Source organism: Prionailurus bengalensis, chromosome A1, assembly GCF_016509475.1.
Source record: "Prionailurus bengalensis isolate Pbe53 chromosome A1, Fcat_Pben_1.1_paternal_pri, whole genome shotgun sequence".
NCBI classification, from domain to species: domain Eukaryota; kingdom Metazoa; phylum Chordata; class Mammalia; order Carnivora; family Felidae; genus Prionailurus; species Prionailurus bengalensis.
The window spans coordinates 17,964,904-17,981,661 of record NC_057343.1 but is presented as its reverse complement, the minus strand read 5'-3'; the positions used below and the strand labels follow the sequence as shown (position 1 = coordinate 17,981,661).

Here is a 16,758-nt window from a genome sequence, read left to right as displayed (position 1 = left end):
GTCTTCTGCAGAGGCTCCCACAGTCCTCTACTGAATGTAGCTCTAAACTTCCAAAGGGGTAAACGCCGATGACAAGCATAACAAGAAATCTGATGGTGGTATTGATCATAAGAATGATTGGATGGAGAGATGGAAGGGAAGGGAAGGAAAGGAGGGGGAGAAGGGAGGGAAAGCGAGCCAGAGAGAATACAATGCCTTGAAGGAGGCTCCCAAAGAAGGTTTCTCGGGGCGCGCTGGAAGTCGCCCCCTCCCCCCCCCCCGCCCCGCCCCGCCCCGCCGCGCCTTCTCCCTGGCTTGTCTGGAAAGACTCTTTGCCAGGCAGAATCCCCCAGCCTTGCGCTTCCCGCTCTTATGTCTCAGGCTCGCGTCCACACTGCCCTTGTTCACCCTTTCCAAAGTGACCACATCCCAAGAGTCTCCTCAAAGCCCCAAAGGGTCCCTTTACCCAGTTTTAAGGCCCTCCTTCTCCACCTCCGGCAGGAAACGGGAGTTTAAACCTCAATCCCCAAAGGCAACCAGGGAACGTGTCTGGTCTTCCGTGGCGCCTCCGGAGCACCGAGAAAACCAGCAACTTTGTCCCCTACTCCTCGGTCTGTGTGCCTCCACGCCCTCCTCATTTGCAGGAGTCGCCACGAGAGGAGGGCAGGGGGGGAGGTGGGCGCGGGCTGGGGGGAGGCGCGGGAGTGGCCCCCGGGGCGGGCGGGGTCTCGCGAGTTCCCCGCCGGCCCCGCCGCGTCCGCGTTCCGCCGGCCGTGGGTCTCCGGGCGCGAGGGGAGGGGACAGGAGAAAGAGGAGGGCCGGGCCGCCGAGGGGAGGAGGCGGTGCGTGCCTCGCCTGCCAAAGGGAGCCCTGTTCCTCTGCGTGCGAGCACGGGCTCCCCGCGCGTGGCCACCGCGCACCGGCCCAGCCGCCGCCGGAGAGCGCGGGCAGCAGGGGGGGGTGCTCCGCGGCCGGCGGCGCAGCCCTGCCTTCGGGAGACCCTCCGCCTCCGGCCGGACGCCGCTCTCCGCCCCGAGGCGGGCCCGGGGTGGCTGCGGCTGCCGGGGACCGCGGCAGGGAGGGAGGACGCTCTTCTGTGCCGTGGATGTTCCGCCCGCGGAAGACAGCAAGTTGTGCGCGCGCCCCGGCCGCCGCCCGCCGTCCGCCCGCCGTGTGAGTAGGGAGCGCCGGCCGCCCGGCGCCGCGGGCTCCGCTCTCTCCCCGCGCCCCCTCGTCCCCGGCAGCCGGAGTCGGGCTGCTCCGGGCGCCGGACTTCCTGAGCCCCGCGGCGCTGTCGGCGTCCGCTGTCGGCGGCCGCCTCCGGGGGGTGCTGCCTGCCCGTGCTTTTCCCCTCCCTTGGCGCGGGCCGGCTGCAAGATGCCCCTCTCCTCCTTCGGGGCTCGGGGGTCATCGGGTGTCGTCCAGGCTGGGGTGGGTGAGGCCACTGCAGGGGGCCGCCTGTGGGCTCGTCTTGGCCTCCCCTCGGGGCGCCTCGCCTCAGCTCCAGAAGAGGGCCCTCCTGCCCCCAGGCAGCCCCCCTGCCCCCAGGCAGCCCCCCCACACTCGTCGCCCCCAGCCTCAGGGCCCGGGCAGACCAAGTTCAGCCGCTGACGCTGACGCTGACCGCAATTGACAAGATTAACAAAAAAAAAGTAGTTGAAGTTCCCCGGGAGTGACACACGACTGGAAATGGGGTGGCGTGTGGAGAGGAAGCGGTAGGGGTGGGGGCTGGCGGAAGGGGAGAGGTGAGGGAGAGGGGATTTGCTGTGGACCCTGAAGGCTGGAGTTAAGGGTTCTGGGAATGGAACTGTGGGGCGCATGGGCTCTGTGCTTCTGTATTCCCTTCTTTATGGAAAGTGTGGGAAACCGTTCAAGAACTCCTTTTGAAAGGAAGGGAGGGGTGGAAAGTCAATGCGCGTGGAACTCTTTGAATGGCTGGGGTTCCATGTAGAAGACCGGGAAGTATGGATTACTTTTCAGATTAGACAGTGACAATCATTCAGTGGGAGAGACGGACCCAGCCGTTGTGTCGGAACCAGTGAATCAGAAGGAAGTCACACACAGGCTTTCTTTCATTTACACTAGGAGAAAGAAGGCGGTTAAGACTGAAGGGATTCACAAATACTACGGACTGAGTACAGGGCGTGCCTAGTAGTTGCATCCAGTCTGTGTGCCTAGACAGTCTGTAATATTTGTTGAGTTTATAGTACTCTGCAATTGTGAAAATTATCTTAATAATTTTGTTCGGGCTCATGCAGAGTTAATGCACCTAAAGGGACACGGAAAAGTTGCTCCAAATTATAAGCATGAACTTGCAAGCCAGATAAACAAACCATGGTACGGTTCACTTTATTTTAATATTTGGAATTATGTTTACTGCCAGTAAAAATGCTATATTACTTTTACTGCGAGTATGTGAAATGAATTCACTGGCTTGGCAAATAGAAGCCATGGATTTCTTTAAGTAAATAGCTGTCAGAGTTAATTTGGGAGCATTTATAGGAGATAAAGACATGAAAAAGCTTGGAGCTAGTTTGACAAAATTTGAATTTTAGAAGCGTTTATAGAGAGAATCAGTTCTTCCCACTTTTTGCAGTGTTGAGCCACGTTTGAATGTTTATTAACTAAGGGTTGTAGACCAACTGAGCTGGTGTTACCACTTCCCTGAAAACATTTAACTTTCAGTGTTTCTTATTGTTTTGCCAGGGACCATCATCCTTACTACAGAGGATGGGAAGTTGATGGCCAGTAAGACTGAAGATTCCCTGTGTTGCTAGACGTGTTACAGAACGTGGATTGCCTGCCATTCCCTGGTGGTCTCACGCCTTCACTCACTCCTGCAGTCCCAGAGTAGTTACTTTGGGTCCTCGCTGCCCTATCTGTTGAAAAGATGGCATCCAGCCTGACTTGTACTGGGGTGATCTGGGCTTTGCTCTCCTTTCTTTGTGCTGCCACCTCCTGTGTGGGGTTCTTTATGCCTTACTGGCTCTGGGGATCACAGCTGGGCAAGCCTGTGTCCTTCGGTACTTTCCGGAGATGCTCCTACCCTGTGCATGATGAAAGCCGGCAGATGATGGTGATGGTGGAGGAATGTGGGCGCTATGCCTCCTTCCAGGGCATCCCCAGTGCAGAATGGAGGATCTGTACCGTCGTGACAGGCCTGGGTTGTGGCCTCCTCCTCTTGGTGGCTCTCACCGCCCTCATGGGTTGCTGTGTGTCAGAGCTCATCTCCAGGACAGTGGGAAGAGTGGCCGGAGGAATTCAGTTTCTGGGAGGTAAGTGACTTGTTAAATTTGACTCATTTCCCGGAATCCCAAAGCAGTATTGAAAATCGTGCTGCCGTTGTCTACTGAAGTCCTGATAATTGGCACATGGAATGCTCTGGAGAAATAGGCATGGGATGGCTTTGGTGATAGACTGCCGAAGTCAAAGATTTTTATTGGAATTGCTTTCACCTTTGAGAGCTCTGAATTTCTGTACATCCTTAGACATATATACATCATTGGCCCACTAAGTACAACCTATATGAGACAGTAACATCGGGATCGTTTATAATGTAGTAGGGGAGACTGTTCAGGTTTCATAACTTCCTGCTTTTCTTGTTCAACAGTCAACAATTAGATTCTCTGTGTCTTACTGGCATCTTCAGGTCTTTAGAGATGAAGACTTCATAGAAAAGTAGAAAAGTTTTTGATTCAACATTGTTGTCATGAGCCCTCAATACTCTTCGGTGGGTGTAAAACTGACCCTTGCTCAATCTTAAACTGTATTTCTAAATAAATGATTACTGCTTTACACGAGAGATCAGTTTAACATGAACAACTCTGGATTCCACTATGCTACGGATACAGCTATAGGCTTAATTATCTCACTAGGATTTAACTTCGTGGGATGCTCTTGCTGTGAAGAAAAAAAAAAAAATAGCAAATACTGTTTGCTTGTCCAAAATGGACTGCATAATCTCAGTAACACCAGAAAAAGGTTTGATTTTTACTTGGGTTTCCTCCAGCAAGTATTACTTCAATATTTCTGGTCATATGGTTTTAATTATACTTTATATATTTTCCACTGCGCTTTTCACCTCCATTCTTCAAACTGACGGGCTGAACTTGTCTGATTTATAGTCCGTCCTGGTAAAATATGACAACCTGTAGATAGTACAGAATGAAGGGAAATAGGAAGCCAGGAAAACGTATAGAAACTATTTGTAACTTCATTACAAAGTCTGTTACTTTCCCATTTGGTGCTTTCTTCTAATCTTTTGTGAAGAATCCAGAAGAAGAAGGAAAAAAAATTAAATGGGTAGTTCTGAGATAGAATCTGCAAGTTGGAGAAACCCCGGCAGATTATTGCAAGTTGTTTGATATTACACTTTGAAGCCACATTTTGAAAGAGAAAGTTCTCAAGCTCTCAAGCTAAAAATGCAAGGGGCAAACAAGGTTTGCGTTTTGAAGCAAACGACAGAGTTGTTTGCAGTTCTTTATTCCCCTACTGGAGGTAACTTTGTTCTCATCTGTTCCCCCCGTAGTTCTGCATCTCCTTCTGCCCTGGGAGGCAGTTTGGGAGGCTTAGCTGTTTTTCCCTTTAGTGCTTCAGTTCTCAACATCAAGCGGAAGTCTTACGCGTGATACATACAGATATTCATATAGTAATACCGTAAAACGAGAAAGTTGTTGAAAGTTGAGATAGAAGTCCTGAATTTGAAAACTTTTTGATACTACAGATTTCAAAGATAGAGTTAATGCCAGGGGTATTTAATTTTTTTTTTTTTTCTTGAAGAATAAACTTGATTTGCTGTTTGTGTTTCACTTGGCTCAGGAAAAATGCTTTGGCAGCTTCCTTTTCTCCTCTTATATGTCTTACTGGCATCTTCAGGTCTTTAGAGTTGAAGACTTCCCAGAAAAGTAGAAAAGTTTTTGATTCAACATTGTTGTCATGAGCCCTCAATACTCTTCGGTGGGTGTAAAACTGACCCTTGCTCAATCTTAAACTGTATTTCTAAATAAATGATTACTGCTTTACACGAGAGATCAGTTTAACATGAACAACTCTGGATTCCACTATGCTACGGATACAGCTATAGGCTTAATTAGTAAATTAGTAAAGTAAATATTACTTGTCAGTTTGCCTTCATTTTAGGGCGGGGACTGCAATTATTTCTGGAAGAACAGGAAAATGCTTAGAAAGACAGATCAGTTTTTATTGATCAGCTTTAACTGTATAATGAAGGAAGGCAACAGGAAGTGAATCTGAGACCCATGATTTATGCTTCCCTCTCTAAGTTCCATATAGATTTTTTGGAATGATATAGAGCTACATGTTCTATTTTACAGAAAACTCCAGGGGAAAGATCATTGGAGAAGTTATGTGTGTTTTTAAAAGGACCTTCCCTCTCCCCCCACACTTTGTACATGCTTTTCATGAACTCTGCATGGCAAGAGTTACTGACATTAAGCTAAGGATATAGTTCGCAGTTGGTACTCTCTCGTTTCTCATATATATTTCTCATATCTGGCAAAAAAAATTAATTATGAATGTAAAACCTAAAAGAGTTTTTTTTCTGATTCGAACCTCTTGAGGGCACAAGTAGGTAAATACATCCCATGACTCAAGATAACAGTGCGTTTAGGGGCGCCTGGGTGGCGCAGTCGGTTAAGCGTCCGACTTCAGCCAGGTCACGATCTCGTGCTCCGTGAGTTCGAGCCCCGCGTCAGGCTCTGGGCTGATGGCTCGGAGCCTGGAGCCTGTTTCCGATTCTGTGTCTCTCTCTCTCTCTCTCTCTCTGCCCCTCCCCCGTTCATGCTCTGTCTCTCTCTGTCCCAAAAATAAATAAAAAACGTTGAAAAAAAAAAAAAGATAACGGTGCGTTTAGACTTACAAAACAGCTTGAGGGATGGAAAAGGTTTTGACAACTGCATGAATCACTATCACTTAATATTCGGCTAGTTGGGGGGAAAAAAAAAAGCTTCAAAAAGAATTTTTCCTGTTACTCATCCCATCATTGTTTGGGGCTCTATTCATAAAAACCTGAGTGGCAAGTAATTTTGTTTTATGAAAGTTTTCACGAAATAGGTTTCATAAAGACTGCCAGACCCCAAGCCAGCGGGCTCTCTCAATTCCATAGGCGGCCGCGCTTCAGAAATCGAGTCAGCATCCAGGGTACTCTGCTATAAGGCGGACTCTCTTACTGAAAATGATTCACCCAGAAGGGTTATGTTTAGCTAAAGTTAGGGTTGCTCCAAAAACAACAGGAAGCGGGAGAATGGCAAAGTACAGAGGCGTCCTGCTTCACCCTGCCTGCTGTGTCTGGAGTTTGCACATACGGTGTAACATCAGGCAGTAAAACCCCTGCAGTACTTTGGAACTCGTTAAAGGACAAAGTGTCAACCTTAATTTTGAATTGTCTTGCTACGGTTGGTTAGAGGTTCACATGTCACCTGTCAGCTGCCAGAGCAACACAAGATCGGACTGTTGCGTAGACGTTTGCTCCCTATAGGAGGAGGACATCAAGGAATCAATGACTTGTGCTTTTCTTATGGCAACTTGTACATAAACTTGAATCGCCACGTCGTCGTCTTCCATTTTTAAGTCATATTTCTGTCGTAATTTTTAAAGCCTGGTCTCAGTCGAGTTTTGCCCTCACTCGAGCTTTTAAAAGCCATGCAGAGAGCCCTTGAGAAATATAATGTATAATGAAAATGGTTCCACGCATGCAGGATGGTTATGGCGCAATGAGAAAAGAGACGTTTTCGTGTTGGGTTTCGTTGTTGAATATAAAATTACGTGCTTTGCTTCTCAATACTGTTGTGGTCATGAAGTACTTCAACCGAAGTTTTAAATGTTAGTATCACACTTTTTGATACATGTGTCAGGAAAATACCTTATTGACGCGCTCTGTGAATAGAAGCATGGGGGAACATCGTAAAGACATGTTAGGTGTGCCTGTAAGATTCTGTAACAGGTGATTGTGAATGTCGGGATCTGAGTGTGTTGATTTTGTCTTCGGAAATTGCTGCTGCTGTACCGAAGGGGCACTGAAGGGATTCCCAAATTTATATCAGGCCACATTTAGCTTGAATGCACGTCACATAAGTGTGTAAAGTGGGTATAGAGTGCTCCTCAGTAGCAAGCAGCGACCTTTCCAGTTTGGCAGGTGTTCTTTTCTAAGAAGCCAGGGAGGCCATCTTCTCAGCTAATTGATAGTTAAGTGCTGCTGAAGACAGTAATGATGACGAAGTATTTCTTTGAGTGTCCCTTTCTCTGTATGCGGAAAGCACCATTGCCTTTCCGGAGCCTCTTCACGATAGGGTTCCACCTGGACCTGTCTGTCACCCTTTAGGATGAGGGCTTGCGACTCTCCTTCCCTTGCTCCACTTTGAACCTGACTTGTCTTACGATATGCCACATCATGCCTTCCTTTCTTTAGGGCTATCTGTCTAGTGACAGCTAAGGAATAAGATAAATGATGAGTGTTGGCATATTAATGGGCATGGTGACTTTTTAGTGACAGTCTTAACTGAAAGAAGCTGCTCTGATTTTAAGAAATCCAGAGACTTGTTAGCCCAGCTCAGGGAGCAGGCAGGACTGTTAGCTGTCCTTTAAGTTACACCTTGTGGATTGCTAACTACTGTACTCCTCCATTCAGCACCCCTAACCAACACTGTAAAGTCCTGGTGAGGTGTCTTGAGTTCTGAGTCTACAGTTCTCAAACTTGGCCATGCATCAGGATCAGCCAGGGCTTTTAAAATACAGGGGCGTCTGGATGGCTCAGTCGGTTAAGCATCCGACTTCAGCTCAGGTCATGATCTCACGGTTCGTGGGTTCGAGCCCCGCGTCGGGCTCTGTGCTGACAGCTCAGAGCCTGGAGCCCGTTTCGGATTCTGTGTCTCCCTCACTCTCTGACCCTCCCCTGTTCCTGCTCTGTCTCTGTCTATCTCAAAAATCAATAAACATTAAAAAAAATTTTTTTTTTAAATACAGATGGCTGGGGCCCGCCCAGGAGTTCCTGATTTGGGTAGGTTTGGTGGGGAGCCTGATACTTTACATTTCTATCAGGTTTCCAGATGATGCTGGTTCTGGGCCTATATCTTGAGAACCCTGTTCTAAGTTAACCATTTCGTACTTTAGAAAAATGTGAATTCTGGTAGATGCTTGACTCCCAGAACTTAGTTAATGTTTAGTTATGTTATAATCTGATATAAACCTCTCTAATTGGGCTATGGAAAGATAACTACCTCTGCAGCGTGGTATTGGCCGAGGACATTCTTGTTGTACCTGTCTGTGTTTTTGTCACAGAAAATTGTTTTCCTGAGGTTCTCTCTTAATGCATATTATATACATGTCATAATTACAATATGTCCATTACATAATATGTACATATATTATATATTCATTTATTTACCATTGCCATATGCCAAGATTTTATAGATGGAGAACTCAAAGTAAGAACTCAATACACCCTCTGTAGTTTTCCTGCGGTAGATTCTCAGTAATGAATTGCTAATTAAAAGACGTGAAGGCTCTACTGCAGACTGGAGAGATGCTCGAAGATAGCCTTTGGCCAGCTCCATAAAGCTGTGTATTTCTTGCAAAAGCAGAAAGACTAGGCCAGGAGGACATCAGGAACCAGCCAGTAAGAGCTTCTGCTCGTAGGCAAGATGGCGCCCCAATGGGCTGTGAGGAAGGTCAAGTCCTCCTGGTCTTAGGCATCTCTAGGGAAAAAGATGATGCGCTCTTGCTGAAGAGTAGTACTTTCCAGGGCCACAGACCATGTCTCACCTCTCAACCACATGTCCCACATGCATTGCTCTTAAAGACGAACAAGGTCCGGATGGAGGCTAGTCAGTGCGGCGGCGTGGGCGGGGCTTTGCCACCGGGAAAGAGCGAGGGGCCAAAACGAATGCCACAGGGGCCATCTACTCTGAGCCCTGGATTTGTTGCAGGCAGGGATGTCAGTGAATTAGCTGGTCTTTTATAAAATCTAAAACACCAGATTTTATGTTTGCATTTAATGTTTTAAGATTATATTTTAAAATGGTCATTGCCACCAGTTTTCTTGTTTTACATACTGTCCCCTCACCCCCAGAAGAACACGTCTTTTAAGGCTTAATTTGGGAAGTTTTTCATGGTTTTCAGACCTTCTCATGAAGCTTACAAGTTTTCCATATCCATAATTGACATCAAAATTCAATACAATATTCTTTTAATTCTCTAGTGGGCCTAAAATTCCCTAAGGACTTTTATTTCTTGTGGGGGGTCCTCCTTTGTCCCAGAGAGTCTGATTTGGTAGGTCTGGGTGGCGTCCAGGTGAAGCACTTTTAACAGACTCCCCAGAGGTTCCAGAACACACATGGTCAGTCCCCAGGCCGCATTTTGAGAAACATGAGCTAATTTTATTCACTTCAGACCTCATGTGATACTAGTATTGGGGCATAGACTTACATCCACCATTGAGCTAAGGATGAATGATCAATCTCTTTCTATCCAGAGTTATTTTGGGGACAACATGATACGAGCAGCAAATTATCACAAGTAGTGTAGGAACAGACCAGTTTATAGCTGTGTTCTCCCTGATCTTACAGATTTTGGTGTTCCTGGTGGACAGTCAGCCCCGCGTGTACACTCAGAAAGCAGAAAAACCAAATCTTTCCACGCTTTGCTTAGATGAGGACTATTTTCATTGGTGGCTCCACCTGCAAATTAGGAACCTGCTATCCTCTCCTGTGCTGCGTTTGCACCCTTCGGCCTACAAGTGTGTTGTTGCTGGCTTGTGTTCTGCTGGGTGTGCTAAAATCTTTCCTTACTGACAAGTGTGCTCGGTTGTTACCTGTTTTGAATTATAGGTTTTTATCTCCTGAGTTTGTATTTCTGAGGAAAAAAATACTGATGTTAACAATTCATTAAAATGACACAATAAGGAGTTATCCATTGCTCTTGAGTCTATCATGTTAGCAGCCATGCTAGACTTTTTCCCTAGAATTATTTAGATTGGTGTTTTTGACAGGGTCCAAATCTTCATTTACTTTACGCGGAGTAGAGTCTTTCTAAGAGCGTCATTTGATTTTTAACTTCCTTCCCAGCTAACATAGTCATAGCTAGACAACACTGAGGCCAGGATTAGTATGGGTTAGTTAGCCTCTCTAACGAGGAGATTGCAGATTGGTTAGCTGTCATGTAAAAAGCATGCTGTTATTCACAAAGAAAGCAAGCTCGAGGAACAGGATTCAAAACCATTCCTATTAAACACACACACACACACACACACACACACACACACACACAGGAGAACTTTCTGTCATCCTACATGTTATCACAAATACATTGCCCGCCGTATGTATAGTTATCATTAGAGCACGGTGAGCACTTGACCTCTCCAGCTACCTCCAGCTTGGCAAGACTGCCTTGTTGTATGTGGTGGTTGTAGTCAGAAAGAATACCAGCATCAGGTTCAAAATTTATTCGCGGATGTCATTAAAACTCATTTTTTTTTTTTTTTTTTTTACTTAAGTTATCACCCTCCAGTGTGTTCTCAGGGACACCGATTCCTGGGTGTTCCAATAGATGTTAACAGGAAAAAGCAAATAGGAACACGTGGATTTGAGAAACAGTTGGTTATGGAGAGTTAATCCATTTCAGTACAGCAGAAATCACAGGGCATTCAGCGTGTTGTCTATTACCAATCTCCTGAGGGGAAGGCGGAGGGTATAGTATTAAGTGTTTAGCTAACTCACTGAAGGGACCAGTACTCTTGAACTTACTCAGTTCTCATTTTACGCTGTTGAGGCAGGCAGTTTATTCTTTTTCGCAATTTATTCTTTATTCTTCATTCTTTTGCGAGAAAACTGAATTTTAGAGAGTGACACCCAAAGTTACCCATCAGTTATTGTTTGTGCTGTGAAGGCTGTCACCATAATAAAGTGTTAATTGAAATTCCACCTTGTATTATATGTAGAATTCAGAATATCTGACCGTTTTGCATAGTGTATCTCTTAACATAGGAGAATATTTTTCTTGTTTCCTTTGTCCTGTTTATGCTTGTAGGACAATAAAACCACCTGTAGATTTGACAGAGCAACTGGTTGCCAATTCTCAAGTAACAATTACAGGTTACTGTTAATAATGTAATATGCAGTAGAGAGGCCATTAGGGGAGAGTGCCAAAACATCTGACCGATGTCTTTTAACAATTATTTAACAGAAGAGTACTACCTTTCATTCTTACAGGCTGGCTGAGTTTTCTAGTGTAAGTACCCCATTGTTAGAAGCCTTTGTAATAATCCCTTGTTAAGGCTAAAGATAATGGCATTTCCAGAGCACACACTTCTTAGATAACAAAACCAAAGACCTTGTGTCTTTCTATAGAAATGAAAGATAATGTTAGACATTGTCAGTCTTCGTCTTTGAAGTGTTTGTGATGGGAACAAATAGACTTCTATCTAGATCTCTCGGATGGGCTCTATGGATTTCCCAGAAACTTCTGAATGGTTATTTTTAGACGATCAGGAGGTTAGATTCAACATCGCTCTGGTTCTGGTGCATTGATATTGCTGACTAATTATCGGGGGACCGATAAAAACGGTTCTCCGTTTTTCTTGTATGTCTTATGTCGTCAACTGGAACAGGAACTAAGATTTATAATTTTCTTCTAGTCCTACAGTAACTAGAATAGTAAATGACATCTATGTTCAATGAACACTTGATGTATTACTTAGTTTCAATTATTTATTAGCAACATTTTTATCTTTAAGGTCTGACCTTGTTCTTCCCTACTTCACAGAATTATTTCAGAGGTGAAATAAAATAATGCCATCAATGTGAAGGCATTTGAAGCAATGTCTCCTTCTGATGAACCTGCATAATGTTAGTCATCTCTGTTGAAATGATGCTGCAGAATGCAACTCTCTCTTCACATTGTAAAAGCTCGGAGTGAGCTTTATTTTCTGCAATGAAGAAACCAGCTGCTATGGGTCTGAAAATTTTGTCCCCCACCAAATTCACCTGTTGAAATCCTAATACCCAAAGTGACGGTAGTAGGAGGTGGGGCCCTTGGGAGGTGACCAGGTCCCGAGGGTGGAGCTGTCCTGAATGAGATTAATGCTGCTATCAAAGAAATCCCGGAGAGCTTCCTTGCTCCTTGCGCTTCTGTGAGGATCCAGTGAGAAGAGGGCCCCCACTCAACTGCACTGGCACTTTAATTTTGGACTACCAGCCTCTGCGACTGTGAGAAATACATTTCTTGTGTTTATAAGCCATTCAGTCTGTGGTATTGTGTTCTTGAAGCCTCAATGGACCAAGATACTAGCTTTGCTTCACACTGTGTTCACAAACTTATTTGGGAATGGCAGAGTCCTACTAACCTGTAATAGGCAATAAGAGCTCTTTGAATTCATGGGCAACAGAGTAAGCTTTGGGAAATGTTGAGTTAAAATACATTGTAAATCCAGGGGATTAGTGTTTATGGGCATTTAAGAGTACTGAGTGCCTGTTATATGCCAAATAATGTGCTAACTGTTGGAATAGAACTGAGATAAGGTTCCTGCTATTAAGAAGCCTACAGTCTTTTTTTTTTAATCGTTTTTGTTTATTGAAGTATAATTAACATACAAAGTTCTATTAGCTTCAAGTGTACAACATAGTGATTTGACAATTCTATATATTACTCAGTGCTCCCCACGGTAAGTGCTGTCATCAAACAATGCTATTATAGTATTATTGACTATATTCCCTATGCTGTACTTTTCTTCCCCTTGGCTTGTTTATTTTATAACTGGACATTTGTGTTTCTTAATCTTTGTGTCTATTTCACCTGTCCCCACCCATCCACCTCCCCTCTGGCAAAAGGGGAAAGTTTGTTCTTTGTATTTATGAGTCTGTTTTTTTCGTTTGTTTGTTTTGCTTTGGGTTTTTTTTGCTTGTTTATTTGTGTTTTTATATTCCATATATAAGTGAAATTATATGATATTTGTCTTTCTTTGTCTGACTTATTTCACTTAGCACAATGTCCCTTAGGTCTATGCATGTTGTCACAAATGGCAAGATTTCATTCTTTTTTATGACTCGGTAATATTCCATCATATATATTTAACCACGTCTTCTTTATCTGTTCATCTCTTGATGGACACTTAGGCTGCTTCCATATCTTGGCTGTTGTAAATAATGCTTCAGGAAACATAGGGGTGCATATATCTCTTTGAATTAATGATTTTGTTTTCTTTGGGTAAACACCTAGCAGTGGAATTACTGGGTTGTGTGTATTTCTATTTTTAATTTTTTGAGGAACCAAGAAGTTCACAGTCTTATGGAGGAAACCAACATGTAAATTGTAGTTACTATACAAAGGACTCATGATACCTACATATGCTTCTAAGTTTTGTTGAATACAGCTGTTTGCTGGTGAGGCTCACTCAGCAGCCAAGCCAGGTATTTGCCAGCCTCACAACCGTGTGCCAGTTATTCTCCATTGTGCCCTTCTCCCGCTTGGCTATCTATTATGGGAGTCCACATTTCCCAGAAGCCTCGAGACCCGGAAACTGGGTAGTTGCAGCCAGTGGGAGGAGCTTTTGGGAGATGGGAAGCAGGGAGAAGCCAGGATATTTCTCCCTCTCTGGCTCCTCCTTGGGCAGTGTCTTTGGTAGCAGTTGTCTCTTCTCCTGGAATGCCCTGCCTTTCCTGGCCCCAGCATCTGTTGGGAAGCCACTGCGATAATCCTACCCTAGCCCAGTTCTTCTAGTCGCTGGTAATGCCATCTTCTCCCAGTATCACTCCAATTTAGTGGATAGCAGCAGTTTCCTGCTCTTGCCACTTTCCGGGTCACCTCTTTTTCTCCTGTTTGGCTTTTTAGCTCTTCCATCATCTGTGTCACCAGTTTCCTGTGCTATAGTAAATTGTCTGTGTTTGACACACCTCAGGATGGCTTCTGCATCCTCTGTTGGACCCTCGCTAAAATACAATACATTATTCAAATTCCTGCCTCAGGCAAGTGGAAGATCATGTCCTACTGTGAACTTTTGGGATTTGTGGTGAATAGACAAAAATCACAGATGTTTAATCGAGAAGACTGGAGTGCACTGAAGCATGAACAGATGCTGGAGGGGCACAGCACAGGGAATGGCCTGACTGGGGTGGGGGGGTCTGCAAAGGGCTCATAGCACAGGTGCTCGTTGAGCTGGGTTTGAAGTTACGAGGGGAAAACTTCCTGGGCCCTCAGGCAGGGGGATCATCAAGTTCTCGAAGCCAAGGAGGTGTGAAAAGATCTGATGTGAGTTCAGGGAATGGGAGCAGACTATATGGAGTGGGGCAGGTATGCTGTGACAAAGGACACAAGTGGAGAGGACACATGGAGCCAGGCTGTGCGAGTCCTCGTTTCTGTTCTACGGTACGGATTCCATACTCAACTAAACTCAAGCTTTTGAGTGGTTGCGGGTAGAATTGACTTAGGAGCCATATAATCTATAATCTAATCGCAATGAGGAGTAAGATTGATTTGGAGAATCACAAACACCAAGGAAAGGCACTGAGAAGCCCGTAGTTGCAGTCTTAGCCAGAGGTGGTGAGAGCCTCACTGAAGCTGTGGGAATACAGGGAACAAGAGTTTGAAGACATTTCTTTCTTTCTTTTTCTTTTTTTTTGGTGGAGATGCCGGGGATCTTTCTTTTTTTTTTTTTAATGTTTATTTATTTTGAGAGAGAGCACACATGGGGGAGGGGCAAAGAGAGAGGGAGAGAGAGAGAATCCCAAGCAGGCTCCGAGCTGTTGGTGCGGAGCCTGATGTGGGGCTCGAACTCCCAAACCGTGAGATCATGGCCTGAGCTGAAATCAAGAGTCAGACGCTTTAACCAACTGAGCCAGCAGGCGCCCCTGAAGACATTTCTGAGGTAGAGGTCAACAGGTTTTGCCGTCCTTATTTTTAGACGAATAGATGAATGAATGAGTGAATGGCTCAGTAATTTTGTATTTCTGTTTATTTAAGAAACCAGATATTTTCTTTTTTTCCCTAGTCCCTCAGAAAATTAAAAAAAAAACAAACAAACAAGAAAATGTGACTTAAATTATAGCAGCTCTGTTTTTGCTTACAGAGCAAAACATTTAAAAAAGTAATAAATATTGTTGTTACCACAGTACGTAGATATAATTTACTATACAACTTCACAGTGTGGATATTTCTATCTTAGAAAGTTTTGCACATTCGTCTGTGTGTAAATGAGGGTTACTGACTGTGCCCAGCACATTTGGAGGCTTCGAAGAGGAGGATGACAACTAAAGTAACTGTCAGTGTCATTGAACTTCACTGGCTTCTTACAAGCAGGCATTTTCCCTTTCTTTTCCAAGATAAGTGTTATTTTTTATTAACTTTTTTTTTTGATGTTTGTTTATTTTTGAGAGACAGAGAGAGACAGAGCATGAATGGGGAAAGGGCAGAGAGAGAGGGAGACACAGAATCAGAAGCAGGCTCCAGGCTCCCAGCTGTCAGCACAGAGCCCGACGCGGGGCTTGAACTCACCAGCTGTGAGATCATGACCTGAGCCAAAGCCGGACACTCAACTGACTGAGCTACCCAGGCGCCCCAAAAGTGCTATTTTTTTTAAAGTTTATTTATTTTGGGAGAGACAGAGACAGCGCGAGTTGGGGAAGGCAGAGAGAGAGAGAGAGAGGAACAGAGAGAATCCCAAGCTGGCTCTGAGCTGTCACCATAGAGCCGGATGCGGGGCTCGAACTCACAAACCGTGAGATCACGACCTGAGTTGAAACCAAAAGTTAGACGCTTAACTGACTGAGCCACCCATCTCTTCCTAAACATACAGGAAGTAAGTGCATAAACACATAAATAATAAGTAGATGTAAGATTGATTTTATACATCTTATTTTCAGAAAAGTTTTTGACATTTTCAATTATACCTGTATTTCATTTAAAAAGAAATAAATGAATGCTATTGTCAGCGTGTTTATAACTGAAAATTGCCATCGGTTACGTGTGGTAAATGAATATTTCAGCCTGAAGACCTAATAGATTGCTGTCCTCCCTTATGTTAGTCATGTTACATTCGCATATTAAGGCAGAACAAGAAAGGAAACTATGTATCCCTTGGAATAACCAAGGGATAACCTCTGAGTTAATATTGGCTGTGGCTTTTGTCTGTGTTCCCTGAATCAACTGCCCTGAAGTCCATGAAACATGAAATGTAGTTTTGTCATTCCAGTGTAATTTATAATTCTCATATATTTGTCATATTGAATTTTTGAAAAGAAGAGAATAGCCTTTAAGCTCTAAGATAGTATGATTCTGGGATTAAATCTAATCCTCATCTGTAGAATGCTTGTTGATGAGAGTCACTGCGTGTGATGCAGACCTTTCTTGGTTGTTAACCTTCATCTCTACCTCTCAGTTCGAGTTTCACTAAAACACATGCTCCTTATATCATCTTATGATGACATCACCTGATTGTTCTCTCAGCCGTCCACGAATGTGCCTTCCGTATGGGTGGCAGATAGCAGTCGATGATGTTGGATGGGATTGGGCACACACGGGAAACACCGGATTCCCTACGAGACCTTGGCTTTCCAGCATACGTGTGGCTGGAAAGGGCCAGTGGTACGTGGTCAGACTTGGTATAGCTTTTTCTCGTGCTTGGCCACAGTTGGCCCACCAGAACAATCCAATTCTTTCTCCCGTGTTATCCCCGTATTATTTTCCCCACATTATTTCTCCTTCCCTGCTCTGTGTGCACAGTTGTCTTGGATCCGGATACAAGATTTCCCATGTTCTTTTCATGTCTAGAAAGGA

The 16,758-nt window shown here is 44.6% G+C and overlaps 1 protein-coding gene across 2 annotated transcripts in view; it reads left to right on the top strand.

Moving 5' to 3' along the window:
* Positions 1 to 815: 815 nt before the first annotated feature.
* Positions 816 to 16,758, top strand: part of LHFPL6 (LHFPL tetraspan subfamily member 6) — a 250,421-nt gene continuing 234,478 nt past the window's right edge. The window contains exons 1-2 of one of the 2 annotated variants that reach the window (XM_043577789.1): positions 816 to 1,152; positions 2,686 to 3,254. In XM_043577789.1, coding sequence (XP_043433724.1) covers positions 2,870 to 3,254 — 385 coding nt within the window. In that variant the 5' untranslated portion in view covers positions 816 to 1,152; positions 2,686 to 2,869. The remainder of the gene's footprint in view (positions 1,153 to 2,685; positions 3,255 to 16,758) is intronic. The other variant, XM_043577799.1, reaches the window with a different exon arrangement.